General features: G+C 44.4%; 2 protein-coding genes across 2 annotated transcripts; one reads left to right on the top strand and one right to left on the bottom strand.

The window, feature by feature from the left end:
* Window positions 1-5,371: 5,371 nt before the first annotated feature.
* LOC135397893 (uncharacterized) lies at window positions 5,372-6,663 on the top strand. Its single transcript, XM_064629408.1, has 4 exons — window positions 5,372-5,500; window positions 5,957-6,050; window positions 6,122-6,206; window positions 6,314-6,663. The coding sequence occupies exons 1-4, from the start codon at window positions 5,425-5,427 to the stop codon at window positions 6,650-6,652; spliced, it is 594 nt and encodes a 197-aa protein (XP_064485478.1). The 5' UTR covers window positions 5,372-5,424; the 3' UTR covers window positions 6,653-6,663.
* A 67-nt stretch (window positions 6,664-6,730) lies between these two features.
* Window positions 6,731-7,771, bottom strand: LOC135398521 (putative nuclease HARBI1). The gene has a single exon (XM_064629925.1). The coding sequence runs from the start codon at window positions 7,769-7,771 to the stop codon at window positions 6,731-6,733; it is 1,041 nt and encodes a 346-aa protein (XP_064485995.1).
* Between the last annotated feature and the right edge of the window lie 6,424 nt (window positions 7,772-14,195).

Below are 14,195 nucleotides of genomic sequence, written 5' to 3'. Positions count from 1 at the left end.
CTGACTTCTTTCAAATAAATTGTGGTTGATTGTTCCCATGCAACCAATGCTCTCCCGCTTGGAAAAAGAAAATTGCTCTGTGGGGGCCTCTTGAAGATTTGCGAAGGGACATGTAACCTACCTGTTGAAAAAAAAATCTAAATAGCTTTTCTTTTTTTTTTTTGCAAATTCTCTTCTGAGTGATGACAAAGCGTAACACGTTCGTGCCGTATGCACTGAAGATCGATCGACACTTTGTGATTGGTGGCTGATCGATAGTTTATGTCCTGAGAAGAATAAAATTCAAAAATTATTTGAATTTTTATGGAACTCCGCAATTTTTTCAGGGCCACTTAAACTGTTCAGCACTCTTGCCTAGGGAGCACAGAACATGTTAGAATATTTTGAGGTGCGCATATTTGGAAAAGTATGTGGGAAAAAAAACCGTGAGTTCAGATATATTGCTTTTTGTCACATAGTCAGCCGTCAATTGCACACTGAGGTGGTTCTGATAACAATATGAGACAATTGCATTTCATAGTACACATCTTGATTATTTTTTCACAAAGTTTCATCAAAAGACTGCTTTTGCAGTGAAAGAATTTTAGAACTTGACCACCGTCACACACATCCAGCGTTGTCCTGCAAGGCTGCTTCAGCCCACAACGCATCGTCGCTGCTTCCTCCAAACACACTAGAGCGGCACAACCCGATTTGCGTTCTTCAGAAACAACTTGTAGAAATTAACCTTCAAACTTCAGGTTCTCACGAGAACAGCCTACTTCGGCTGCGCAGTTCAACAGGAGCACTGGTCCTACAGATGTACTTAGGTGACATTGGACACAGGCGAGCCATTGAATAACTATAATCTGTTTAAGCCATGACGGGCACGATGCTTACTAAGACAGACTCTACGGCGCAAGGCAATAATGGGTGTGAAATAAACAGGGAAAGCACAACAACTTAACTCTTTCAGCTACCACAAAAGAAGAAAATAACAGAAGCCTCGAACTGTCCAAGTGAAGTAATTGAAAGGGTCAGACCCCGCCAAGCTACAGTGTCGTAGCTTTTTGCCTGTGCATTCTGTTAAACCCTTGATAAAAATAAAAATTATGATATGAGGAGCCAGCTCAGCAGGCTGGTGTCGCCTCCAGTTGAAGTAAGTATAGATATAATAGGTGAAGGCCCATCGTCGCTGAAGTACATCCTGGTCTCCAGTGCTCCTTGTGTACTGTGCTGCCGCAGAAGGCCATTCTTGTGAGTACCTCAAGCTTGGAAAGTTAATTTGTACGAAATGTTTTTGCAGGCAACGCAAATCTGTTTCAGCTGCTCCCATGTGTGTTTGGCAGCAGACTTTGGATGAAGGAGCCATGCAAGGCAATGCCGCATGAGTGTCAGGATGGTTCAACATTCAATATTCAACAAGTTCAATATTTTTTTTTCTGCTGCAGATGATTAACCTTTGTACAAGGGGCATACTTCCAAATGAAATTTATCTCATATTTTTATCAGAACTACCTCAGTGTGTAATTAACGGATGAATATGCGATAAAAAGCAACATTTCCCAAATTCATCATTTTTTTCTGATAGTCTTCCAAGTCTGTGTACCTCAAAATATTTTTAACGCATTCTGTGCTTCCTATTCAACACCGCTAACCATGATGTGTAGCATTATTACATACTAGGTTTAAAAATAGCTAAAAGTTAATAGCTAAAGTTAGCTAATAGCTAAAGTTAGCTAATAGTTCTAAAATAACTTAACATCAACTAAAATAAGCATGGAAGGGGTTACCATCTTGTCTGTACAAAGAAATGTTTTCCTTCGGCTTCTGAATGGGCTCTCTGTCATCGCCATATGCATCCTTTCGCCACTGTTCATAACAGTGGTACACAGTTCTCTGCGTTGGGTTGGGCTGCACTTGCAAGCAGTTCATGGGCATTGTTTTACACCTCCAGCTTAGTTTCATGTAGGCTGATGGCCTGCTACACAGCCATGCCTCCAAGGAAGCAACCTGGTTGTGACAACAAAGATGGAACAAATGAACAAGAAATAGCATGTTGTAAGTTAGCTATGTAACATGAGAGTGCACTGTCTTGCAATAAGATCAATAGATATACCTCATGAGAACCTGAACTCCTTGTTGAGCAAGTTATACACATTTAAGATTGCATATTGTCAATCTAGTCTTGTTCATTGATTTTTCTATCTTAACTTTTCTACCAGTGTCCAGCATATAATGCGGTCTAAGATGACTGTATGCACCTCAAGACCCCTAATCATCAATCAGCATCATACCTAAACCTCTACCCTATGGTATCGCTTTCAGGAGGTGTGTAAGCAATGAATAGATTGAAACAGCAGAACTACCTGAAAGGGCAAAGAATTAACTCACCGTTCAGATCTCTTCACCGTGCTAATAATCCGCGAGGTAGATGTACGTTTAGTGCAGTCATCCAGCCATCGTGGGGCGTCGTCATCACAAGTTGGAAAGAAGGACATTCGTAACATACGTTGAATTTGAAGATGCTTCGTCCTCAACACAAATGATGCGTTTATATCTTCTGTTTTCAACCCTTTTACGTGACAATATTTACAATATTTTCCTGGTAATGTTTGTGGCACAAATCATTAATGTGGAAGAATTAATCGAAGTAACTTAAGCTGACCACAAGGTGTCACGAACGGAGTGTGCAGATAGTGCAGTGGGTGCGGATAGCGTTTAGGATTAGCTGGTGTAGCAAGAGCTGCTATGGGAATTCACATTATTGCTCTAGGCATTCTAGCATGGCGGATAGCTTGCAAATGCTTGTCAAGACGACGCAATGCTGATTTGGTGTGATAGTTTGGTCTTGCAAGTATACTGCCTTAATTTTTGGCCATGTTCTACTGTAGTCAAGTAATATGTTCTCTTGTTCAGTGAAGGTCTACAGTACCTGTAACCACAGAACGATGCTGCGGTGAGCTCAATTTTCAGTGCTGCTGCGGCACTTGACCTCTGGGCTGCAGTCCTTGGTTATCTTACCGAGTTTTCCACATCGGTATGGGGAGGAACGGAGCTTTTGTGACTTTTCGGTATTCATGAATACTGGAACATTCTATTACTGAAAATTTCTACACTTATTGCACCTCACACAATGCCGTCGCATATATTCTACCCTGCATAATTCGTTTGCAGTGTGAAATGTTTCGCATGGTTTTTGAGAGAGCCTGTCTCACTCCTGCAGGTTGCATCACTGACCTGTCCATGATGATGGAGTCGTGGTGATGCATGTTCCAACGCCTGAGACTACGTAAAGGCGTATAGGTGCATATAAGGAAGAAAACTGCCCTGGTACCCCTCATGTACTCTGAACGTGTATTGTGCAATTTGTGCTAGTGTGTACCCAACAACTAGTTTATTTAGTGATTATGATTGGGGATTTTCATCACCAGGGGCGATACTCAAACCAGTTGACTGTGGTGGTGTGGTAAAATATCATAATGAGTCACCTAACAGTGAGTACTGAAGTCCTATGATGCCAAAAAAGGTCAGAAATGCTTTGAGTGCAGAACTTCTGGTGTGCTGTATGTGGCCATGGACCAAGAAATATTGACAATGTGATGGGGCGAGAGTTCGGCTGATTAAGAGACCCCGAAAGGGTTGCTTGGGAAGGTTTCTGGTGCGAGCGCTGAAGAAGTATGTGCTAGTGTGGACCTAGTGTGCAAAGAGTAGCGACACACCATCCAGTAGCCTTGCTTGGACGATACAGGAAAATGCAGGTTTCGCGCCAGCAAAGGAGTTTAGCTTGTTTTTTTTTAACAACACACAGGAACATTCGTGGTCAGAAAGGGAGAAGTGTGTATACCACAGTAATGTGTGGAGTCTGAGCAGATGACGGACGGACAATCGAATCAGGCCCATTATCTCGGTTTGGTATCGTTCGACTTATCCCCTTATTGCATAAAGAGGTTCAATTATTCATGTTCGGTAAAATGAACGAGGTTTCAAGCTTAAATAGGAAAAACGTGTGAGGGAGGAAGTGTGTAATGTTGCTTTCATAATAATACTCCAAAACTTTCAAAAGAGGTTAATTGAGTAACAAGTTATTTTGCCATATAATCACCAATTATTTAAAAATAATAATATAAAATAAAGTGCTCAGGATTTCCAAGCACTCGAACTAAATTAAAATACCTGTATTAAGTGCCAGCAGAGTCTGATACTGTAGACTGAGACTTGCCAATCAAAGGCACACACGGCACACAGAGTCTTGCCAATTTCTACAGGCACATGTGTGAAGGAAGTAGAAGTATAAATTTAACGTCTAGCACATCCAGTGGTCTACAAATTAGTCCACACGGTGTGACCGGTTTGGTGTTAGGCATTAACCATGGACATTGACGTTACCAGGGTTTTTTCCAAGTGGAACAAGAGTGCAACCCCCCGAACACCCCTTTTTTTGGAGACGGACATTGGGTGTTCAGAGGTTCCTATCATGGCATCTGAGAATAAACATTACAACCTATGACTAAAGAGTGCACCATTTTTACAAGCGATCTTGGGGTTCCAGGGGGGCCATAGCCCCCCTCTCTTTACGCCCATGACCATGGGGTACCACTTCCTTCCCGAGTAGATTGTAGTTTGCTGACGTGATGGTAGCCAGAAAATATTTTGGGAAGGCAGTTTCTATGGGGACTTTACATGGGGGAGGAAGATCCCCCTTCGTTTTTTTCTCCCAAATGCACTACCAAGGGCATGATTTGAGGGGGGTCGACCCCTAAACCATCCAAGACAACCTGAATCCAAGCGCTCGCAGATGCTTATTAAGCGACAAGATCCTTTCAGACGCAAGAATAACAGAACACGTAAATTATCTCAGCCATGGAACACAGCTGAAATGTGGTTGCACAACCTGCGGTAATAACGGTAGCCATAAGCGAGAAGCGCAATTATGAAAACAAAACGAATTTTAGGCTTCTACTGCGTGCGTCTTGAGTGGCCGTCGAGTTTATACACACTTGCAGCCAAGCAATACTGAATTCTTCCACCGTACTTGTGCAACGGCTTATGTCGAACACACACGCCAAACAACACGGAACACCGAACGGAACGAGGGCTGACCACAAAACTTCCACAGTTGCAATTAACAAGCTAGCATAGCAGCAGTAATTAGAGCTACGTAATTGTTAAATTCATGACGTTTGATGACGTGAAAAGCTCGCAGCGCCTCACTTTAGTCCGCAAGTGAACTCGCGAGTTTCATCCCCTTGGCGATGGCAACTCTGGGTGTGTTTCAATACTCCGGTTAGACGGCTTCTTGGCGGTCTAACCGGAAGTGCCGCCATCTTAAGTCTGGTTCCAATTCCTGCCAAGACAGCTACTAAGGCGCTTCTCGCCTAGTCCGCTTCGATGCAGACTAGTTGGTAAGTCTCTGAGGGCTGCGCTGGCAGGACGGCGGACGCCATGGCAACCGTGACGCGCTTTGAAGGGATCGAGGAGCCAGAATCGCTGGAATCTACTACGACCGCGTCATTCAAATGTAAGTAACGCGAATAAATTTTCTTAATCGTGATTGCACCATAAAATAAATAGTGGGTCCGTCACCATCGTTCAGCGGCTTAGTAACTTCGGGTCCACGTGGTTTTTGTTATGCGTGGTATATTATGAATATTTAAGGTTCCATGTTCTCGGCGTTTATTTATTAGATTCGATTCGGTGGGTGTCCTTTGGCAGTCATATATATGCTTGTCAGGACATTTTCGCCAGAAATAGATGCCACATAATCAGCAGTTATAACCACTAGAGTATTAAATAGGAAGGCACTATTCCCGAAGCGCGTGTGATATGAGTCATGACCAAATGACACCTTTTAAGTGCGTTAGAAAGTAAATGCGCGACAAAGCGACAGTTCTCAGGGTTTACTTTGAACTGCACGGTGATGTTTGTTAGAAGTCTAGCATATCCCTGATTACTTCAAGCTTTTGTTCTTTTTCAGTTACAGAAGAGCGTACAAAAAAATTCATTATGAAACGACACGAGCTAAAGGACCTATTCAATGCCAAGAGGAATTCTGGACGACAAGGCTGGGAGTGAGTGTTCAAGTTTCCTCTGAAAAACTGTACACCCTCAGGGCTGAACATATTTCTTTGTGTCCCCATAGACGTATCATCAGAGAGCTAAATATGGTGGGCGCCACACCAGAACAATGCAGAAAGAAGTGGCTGAACCTGCAGCAGACATACAAGGTATATTTTCCGCATTGATATTTCATGACTGCTTCTACAGTTAACTGACAAATGTATTTTGATGAACTGTAAGTGTGACTTCGTGCTGCGTCGCTCTGCCTTTTCAGAAGCTGAAGGACCCACCCACTGGTGCCGGGAGTGAGGATGGGGAGTTGTCATGGCCCTATTACTCATTATTAGACAGCATCATGAGTGGTCGGGCCATTATCACTCCACCATGCCTAGTCTCCTCAGCTGGTGTGGCGAGTCCAGTGCCACAGGCTGCAGCAACTGAGTCGGATTCATCTAACAACACGAGCCCAGAGGCAAGTGAAGAAAGGAGGCCAGTGAAACGCAGGCGCTGTGTCTTTGATATGGAGGCAGGCCTCCTGGAGGAAATGCAGAAGCAGACAGAAATTATGGGAAAGTTTTTTAATTTATTGTCAGACAAGCTTATGCAGCATTAAAGAAATGTGGAAACAAAGGCAATGCTGAATGTGACTTCAAAGAAAGTGACATATGTAACAATTTACATAGCTATTTAGCTAAAAGGTATGAGTTAAAACGTGATGGTAGTCATGATCCACGGATGATGAGCTTGTGGGACATGACAATCGTGCAGCAAGCTCACTTCGAAATCTCGTAGCGTCGCCTTCGCCCTCTATGTTACCAGCTAGCATGCCTTCTGGCTCTTCTGACCCCTCCTGTAGCTCTTCGGCACAAAAGTCCTCAGCTCGAATGCACACATTGTGCATAGCGGCACAGGCAGCAATTACTAGGGGTGCCTTCTTCACCGACACCTCAAGTGCCTTTGTGAACACTGATCGCCACCTTCCCTTCATAAGTCCAAATGCCCTCTCCACTACAGATCGGGCCTTAGAGTGTAAGGTGTTAAACCTGCTCTCAACAGGTGTCCGTGGATCCTTGAAGGGTGTGATCAGCATGATTGGAGAAGATATGCAGGGGTAGCCCGAATCTCCAAGAATAGCAAAGCCCGGCGGAGGATAGAGGGATTGCTGGTCGAGAGGGCTATTTCTGAGCACACGAGAGTCGTGGACACTCCCAGGGTATCCAACAAATATGTCCAGAAACACACCTTCATGGTCACAAACTGCTTGCAGCTGCACAGAGTAGAAACGCTTTCGGTTTATGTAGTCGTCATGAAGGGCTACTGGAGCCAGTACCCTCACATGACACCCGTCAATGGCTCCCACAAACCCAAGGAAGTTCTTATTGCGGGACAACCGTGCAAAGCCTTGCTGCACGGCATCTAACTTCTCCACTTGTGTTGGGAAGACCATAAGATGTAGCTTCGCCACAATTGCCTTCAGAGCACGGTGAACCATGCGAAATGTTGTGGTTCTTGGTATATTGAAGACGCACCCAACAATCCGAAATGCGGAGCCACAGCCGAGCCAAAACAGGAATGTCAGTAACTCGACTTCCCTCGTCCAGCCGTGTGTCCTTGGTGGCATGTCACTCCAGAGAATCCCAAGAAGTATCCTGAAACTTTGCCGGCTTATCCTAAAATGCTGCTTGAAGTCCAGCCGTTCATCAGTCAAATATTCCAGCATGATGCTACCCATTTGTGGGTTGCAGTAAACAGGTTCCACCTTTAAAGATCGAAAAAAAGGCACCATGTTGAAAACCACTCTTGTTCCTTAGCATGGTAATTCAGGAAAAATACGTTGTATGATACATGCACACTGCCATTACATAAGCCATTAGTAAATGCTGAAGTGTAAGAGCGTAGGCTAGCCGCTACATTACTAGAAACAGTAAAACCTGAAAGAGGAGGAAAGTAGCTTCGCGAGTTTCATTGTGTAAGCAAATGTTGCTCAGGTTTTGCAGCATGTAGAGGAGTTATCACAGCAATTCACTTCTGATAGCAAACCGTGATACTTCGTTTTAACGTCAACTTTAACCCGTGTACAGCAAACGAGTTTCTTTACTTTTCTTCAGGCTCTGATACTGCTGCGACGAGTACAAGCTGTCCACTGCAAGAGCATGCGGTTTCTTGCAACCGTGAGCAGAATGATGGTCGACAATAGCAAGGATATTTCCTCCAATCGTATGTTTGACGCATCCATGGCAAGGCTAAACAGCTAGAACAAGCATGGAGTAAGAGCGGAACGGCGAAGCGTGTCTAAAGTTTATTACAGCTACCGACAGATGGCGCTCGAGACAATATGCCCCATTTTGAGCTTGGTCTGAGGTATATTACAGCAGGTAAATACATTTACGTGTGGTGGCATACATACACATAACACACATAATTGGCAATTTCTATATCCTATAAAGTGCTTTGACCTGAGAAATCTTGTAGAAAAAATTGTGGTAATATTCTGCCAATAAGAAGTGGACTAAACTTTCCACTCACTGCACTAGGCAGTTTGTTTTATTCTGTGTGTTTATATATCTCCAGTACTGAGTACTCTCTTGCAATATAACGAGACAACTGCCCCGTGGCTGATAGTATTGTTTTCTTCAGCTGCAACAGATGCTTTTTACCAAGGAAATACTAACATCAGTTGACATTGCACACATAAAGCCTTGGTGAGCTCAAAGCTGCTGTGTGTATTCTTGTGAATGATTTATCTAAGGAAATGTACACCCTTCCAACAACCATCAGCAAAGTCTTCATGACTATATGTAATGCATAATTATTTAATTAGATTAAAGGAAAAATATATTGCCATCACACCAGCTCAATTGCAGTCTTTTGTTATCATCAAAAATATGGTGGCCGGGGTACATGACTCTCATCAACATTCTGATAATGTAATTCGCATACAATGCTCAGTCATTTTAAAATTTTCCATGCACATCAGTACGCCTTGTATATTCAAGTTGGCTTCTATCTTGTCTCATGCTAGTGTTGGCTATCCGTGCGGTAGCCAGAAAATGTTATGGGGGGTTCTATGGGGACCTCACAGATGCACTACCAAAGGTACGATCTTGGGGGGTTTGAACCCCCCTGGCTATGCCATGCTAAACCTGCTGTAACACTATTGAACAAAAATGCCAAACAACTCTGCTTTGTCTCAACAAAGATGCAAGGAGTTAAAACGGGTGCAGCTATGTGAAAGCCAACCACTGCAGAAATGCAAATAAGAACAACAGTTCTGGAACCCGATGTTCGAACAGCTACTGGGAATTCAGAAGATCATACTATATGCGTGAAAATAACTAGCACAATCACATGTTTGTATGTTCGTGCGTCTTGCCTCAGCAACTGAGTTCCAATGTATGCTTGATTGCATTTATTTAGCAATTGTTACAAGAGAGGTAAAAGTCCTCAAGATATTGCAAATCTATATTGTAAATCTACTCAGTATTGGCCAGTTAGATCACACAACTTGGTTGATTCATTTTATCAAGCTTTGTTTCACACCTCAAGGAAACGTAGCTCTTCGGTAACTTCAGTGAGCCAAACACGCAGTCCAGGTCCAGTTTTGGATATTTTTACTGGTCTCGTTAGCAATACATCGTTCCAAAATACCACAAATTCCAGCTGGACACCATATCAATGAGCCTGTTGCCTTGCACCTCATCGGAGCGGGCCCCTACTGGCTAGTAGGAAGATATCGAATAAGAAACAGGTGACTGGCTGTTCTGTGCACCTCTCAGTGTGTGTGGCCACTCCTGTTTGCTGCTAGGGTGTCACTCCCATGAAGAAATGGAACACCCCGGTGCCCCATAAACTTTTGTCCCAATCTGTTCGAATATTGATGCACAGATGGTGTGAAGAAAGCCATAGCAGCGGGGCAGTTTTCAGAAGCAGCTTTTCAACCAGATTCCAAGAGTGTGCCAAGCAGCAGGAAATACACCCAGCTAGAGGATTTCTGTTGAATTCATGCTTAAGGACCTTCACATCTACATCAAATGCAGCGCTGTCATGTGACAACACATGACAGTCCATTAATGCTTTGAACATGAATTGAGCTTTACCCTCTGGTTGGGCATGAAACAATGATTCTTTCAATAGCTCATGACCCATTTGGGGGTCGTGACCCACACTTTGAGAAACACTGCTCTACTCATTCGTTCCAGCAATAATCTGGCATCCTTCAAAAACACCATCAAACAGGACTTTTCTGCTGATAAGTAGGGTGACATGCAATTACTTTTTGCTTATGTGCATTTCTCAGCTGTGCAATATCTTTGCTGTTTGTTTCTTATACTTGTCATGTGTTCTTCGTACTTCTGTTCCCCTCAAATTGTGTAGACATTTGCATTGACTGTGTCTTGGACTGTTCAACAGGGCTTGCCTAGTATCAGAGTATACTGTCATGGAATAACAATAAAAACCTGGTAACTGAAGAAAAAAAAGTCATCTGAAACACATCTGTCTGACTGATTCCTCACAAATGATCGATGAATGATAGTTCATGTAACCACTCCTCTGGTTGCATGGCACAGGATATGCACCTTGAAGATGTCGTTGTGGACAGAAACAAGCTGTAACAGACCGAGGAAGTTTAGATGATGTGGTGAACCTACGAGTTTGTTGTTGCCTTGAATGGGCAATCATCGCTCAGAGGTAAAACTTATTTATGTTGACTACTGCCTTCAAAGTCGAACTATAAATTTTTTGTTCTGCACTTGTCTTGGTACACCGAGTTCACACAAATGACTTTCTTAAGCATTTTTGCAAGAGCAGCCTTTTGGGAAGAAATAGGCAGCAAAATCTCAAATTGGAACACTGACCTTACCGAGCAGTGTTTGTTAGTTGTCGGGGTTGTACAATGTACAGCTTGGTACAAATGTTTACGGACCACCATGGTGTCTCATTTCTCCATTGGAGTGACACCCTAGCATCAAACAAGAGCGGACGCACATACTGAGAGGTAGACCCGTTTCTTATTCGATCTTTTGCTGGTAGCTGGCAGGGGACCGCTCCGATGAAGAAAAGCGCAGTGCCGTGAACTTTTATCTCGGGCTGTACACGCTGTTGTGTTGTACTCATACAAATTCTGAACTGCATGCCACTTCTTAGAGAATCTTTGGAAATTCGAAACCATTATGCCTGAATTGTCAGCTCTGATCATGAGCGAGATGGTGGGGGGCCCCGGAACATACGTCCCGTTATGTCCTGGAACCTTGCCAGTCTGGAACGTTGCAGACGAACCATCAATGCAGGTTACCCCCCACATCTGATGGAACCTTGTGATTTTATGGACTTTTCTCCTTTGATGTTCTTCTCTGTAAAAGCACCTGATCAGTTACAAATATAATAACACTTTAAACCTCCATCTTTCAATCTTTTTACCCCTGTGCTTTTAGCAAAAATGACTCTTGGCTGCATCCTGCATTTCTTCTCTCCATGCCTGAAAATCTAAAATCAGTAAAAATAAGCAATATCCTCAGTTTCAACACAATCCTCATGTGTTTCGTAATTTTGTTGCTCCAGTTAAGAATACAGTATGATAATTCTGAGTAAAAACTCAAATACAAAATAATAAGAATTAAGCACAACGAAAGATTACTGATAATTGCCGAAACCACGATATTTCTTACTCATATACCGACTTCGGTGTTAAGATAGAACAGGTGACAATTAGACAGTCCGATTACACAGATTTTACGAACACGTCACGAGAATTAGTCCAACTTGGCACTATGGGTGTACATTACGCACCAGTCTGCCGGTTTATGCCACTGAATCATTTTCTACAACACATGCAAAATAAGAGCGTTGAACGCGAATGGTGTGTAGCATGAGACGTACTTACCAGCTTCAGAATTGCACTAGTGCGTCTTAATTCACTAGGAAGTTGTGTACCTACATTTACCTGGTGGTGCTGCTGCCTGGACTGAGAAGGTGCAGCTCAGAAAAAGTGGACTGGCACTTGTTGCATCTGTAGTAACAGAGCGGCCCATTTTACAATTTTGTACAGACGCCCTCACCTTTTGAACCACGAGCATGAAACTCGCAGGCGTTGCTGAAACGTTCCTTCACCTGTTGAACATCGACGGACGAGCGGGACATCCAGCGAGGAACGGAATATTTGGCAAAGCTGCTTCACCACTACCACAAATCTCATCCTCAAGCCATGCTCATGCAGCTCAAGCAAACAAACCGCTGTCTGCTAGCGCATGCGTACGCGAAGCGAGCAGACTGCAAGGCGGCGGCAAAGAAAGGCACGTGACCTCACTTCTAGCGCATGCGCAGCGCAACTGATTTTCCTCTCCCGAAGGCCAAGTGTTTTCATGCTGCCGCGGTGCCAACCAATAGGCGTGCGCGCATTCTCCTATGCGTAAACTAGCCTACGTTACGGAATTTCGGCACCCGGGAATGTGCACCGGAAGTCACTTAGGAGGCCATTTTCCCATGTGCCATTTTCCCATGTATTTGTTCCTATCCCGATGCGTGCAATGCCGGAGGCCGCCCTTAGATACCCCATTGTTACCAGACGTTGGCTTGCGTTGAATTGTAGCGCGCTAAAGATCCAGTTGAAGCATAATCCAAGCCAGGCCAAGTCACCGAAGGAGAAATGGACGACTGCGCCTGCGGCGCCTGGTACGACAGGTACGCTATGTGATGCACGCAGCCGTGCGCTAGATCCTTCCGATCGCTCAACACGTTTAAAAACAGGACCAAAAAGTGAAACACGACACAGAAAGTTGTTATACGCGTTTTATTTGGTCATATAAAGACTAGATTCATTCGCAGAAACAACAAAAACATTTTGCCGCTAAACTTAGCGCGCTGAAGTGATCCGGAACGGCAACAGTGGGGTATCTAGTGGCGGCCTTCTTCGTTGCACGCTTTTCCGAGGTGAGGTTGGGGGACCTTGTTAATCCCCTGAGGGTGCGTGCGTTTTCTTATTCAACTCTTGCAACTCCGAGTTACTCTCAGCCGGCGAAAAATAGCCAGATTAGCGGAAATGACGTCATAACTCTGCGGCGAAAATTAGCCAGAGTCCAGAGTAGCCAGGAGTAACAACTCTACTCTACTCTCTGAAGAAGGGTAGCCGTCGTTCTGACGTCACACACAAGCTAGCAGACGACGATGCGTCGTCTGCTACCAACCGTCCTGTTCACAGACAATATGGGTGGTGTTCATTTTCGAAATGTAGGACTGGTTAAAAACTGTCGAGCATTTTCAAAATCTGCTGGAGTGCACGCATCTGCGTTAAGTTGTTAAACAGAGTGTCTGCCAGCACTTCCACATCGTCTCGCCCGTCAGGCCAGTCCGCCATTTTGAGCGCAGAGTAACTAGCCGTTCGAAAATTACGGTCAAAAATGGCTACTCTGGAGTCACGTGATGATAAAGGCTCTGACGTCGTTACCCAACTCCTGGCTACTCGGGTTGAATAAGAAGACGCACCCAGTAAGAGGGAACGTTCCCGCAGCACGAACCACAGGGGTGGCACCCAATGTATTGCTCCGTAGACGAAAGCGTGCTGGGCGAACGCAATGCATCCTGGACAGGTCCTGGTCGACGTCACAGCAAACGTCAAGGCACACGTGACCTTAAAGATGGCGGCGCCCGCGATCGGCGGCCAAACCGTTTGTAAACAATGCGGTTGTTGTTTCTGGACGACGTTTTGGATGTTTTTCGATCACGGTAATTATTTTTATCCGGTAATCTCGCAATAAAACGCCAGTTTTACACATAAAGCCTCGTATTGTTGACAACTTCCAAAGATGTGATGACGACCGCGCGTTGACTTACCGAGCCGATGCGATGTAAGGTGAAATAGGCTACCATGTTGCGGAAGAAGCACCACAAAGTTTACGGTGGGAAAATACGGTCATCTCTTGGTGTTATGACGGCGAAAATATGTCGGTAAGTGGCAAAACGACATGTAAACAAAGTCACATGACCTCAAAATGACGTTTCCTATGACGTGCGACCAGGACAAGATGGCAGTTTTGCCAAAAGCACCCGCTTCAGGGTAGTTACAACAATGGCTGGTTTGTGTCACCCCTGTGGCACGAACCTAACGTGCCCATTGATGTCTTCATGCGCTGACCAGGGCACTACATCAGTGTTGCCACACC

Source organism: Ornithodoros turicata, chromosome 6 (assembly GCF_037126465.1).
Source record: "Ornithodoros turicata isolate Travis chromosome 6, ASM3712646v1, whole genome shotgun sequence".
Lineage (NCBI taxonomy): Eukaryota > Metazoa > Arthropoda > Arachnida > Ixodida > Argasidae > Ornithodoros > Ornithodoros turicata.
The sequence above is the reverse complement of the archived record's forward strand: the minus strand, read 5'-3'. Positions and strand labels throughout refer to the sequence as shown.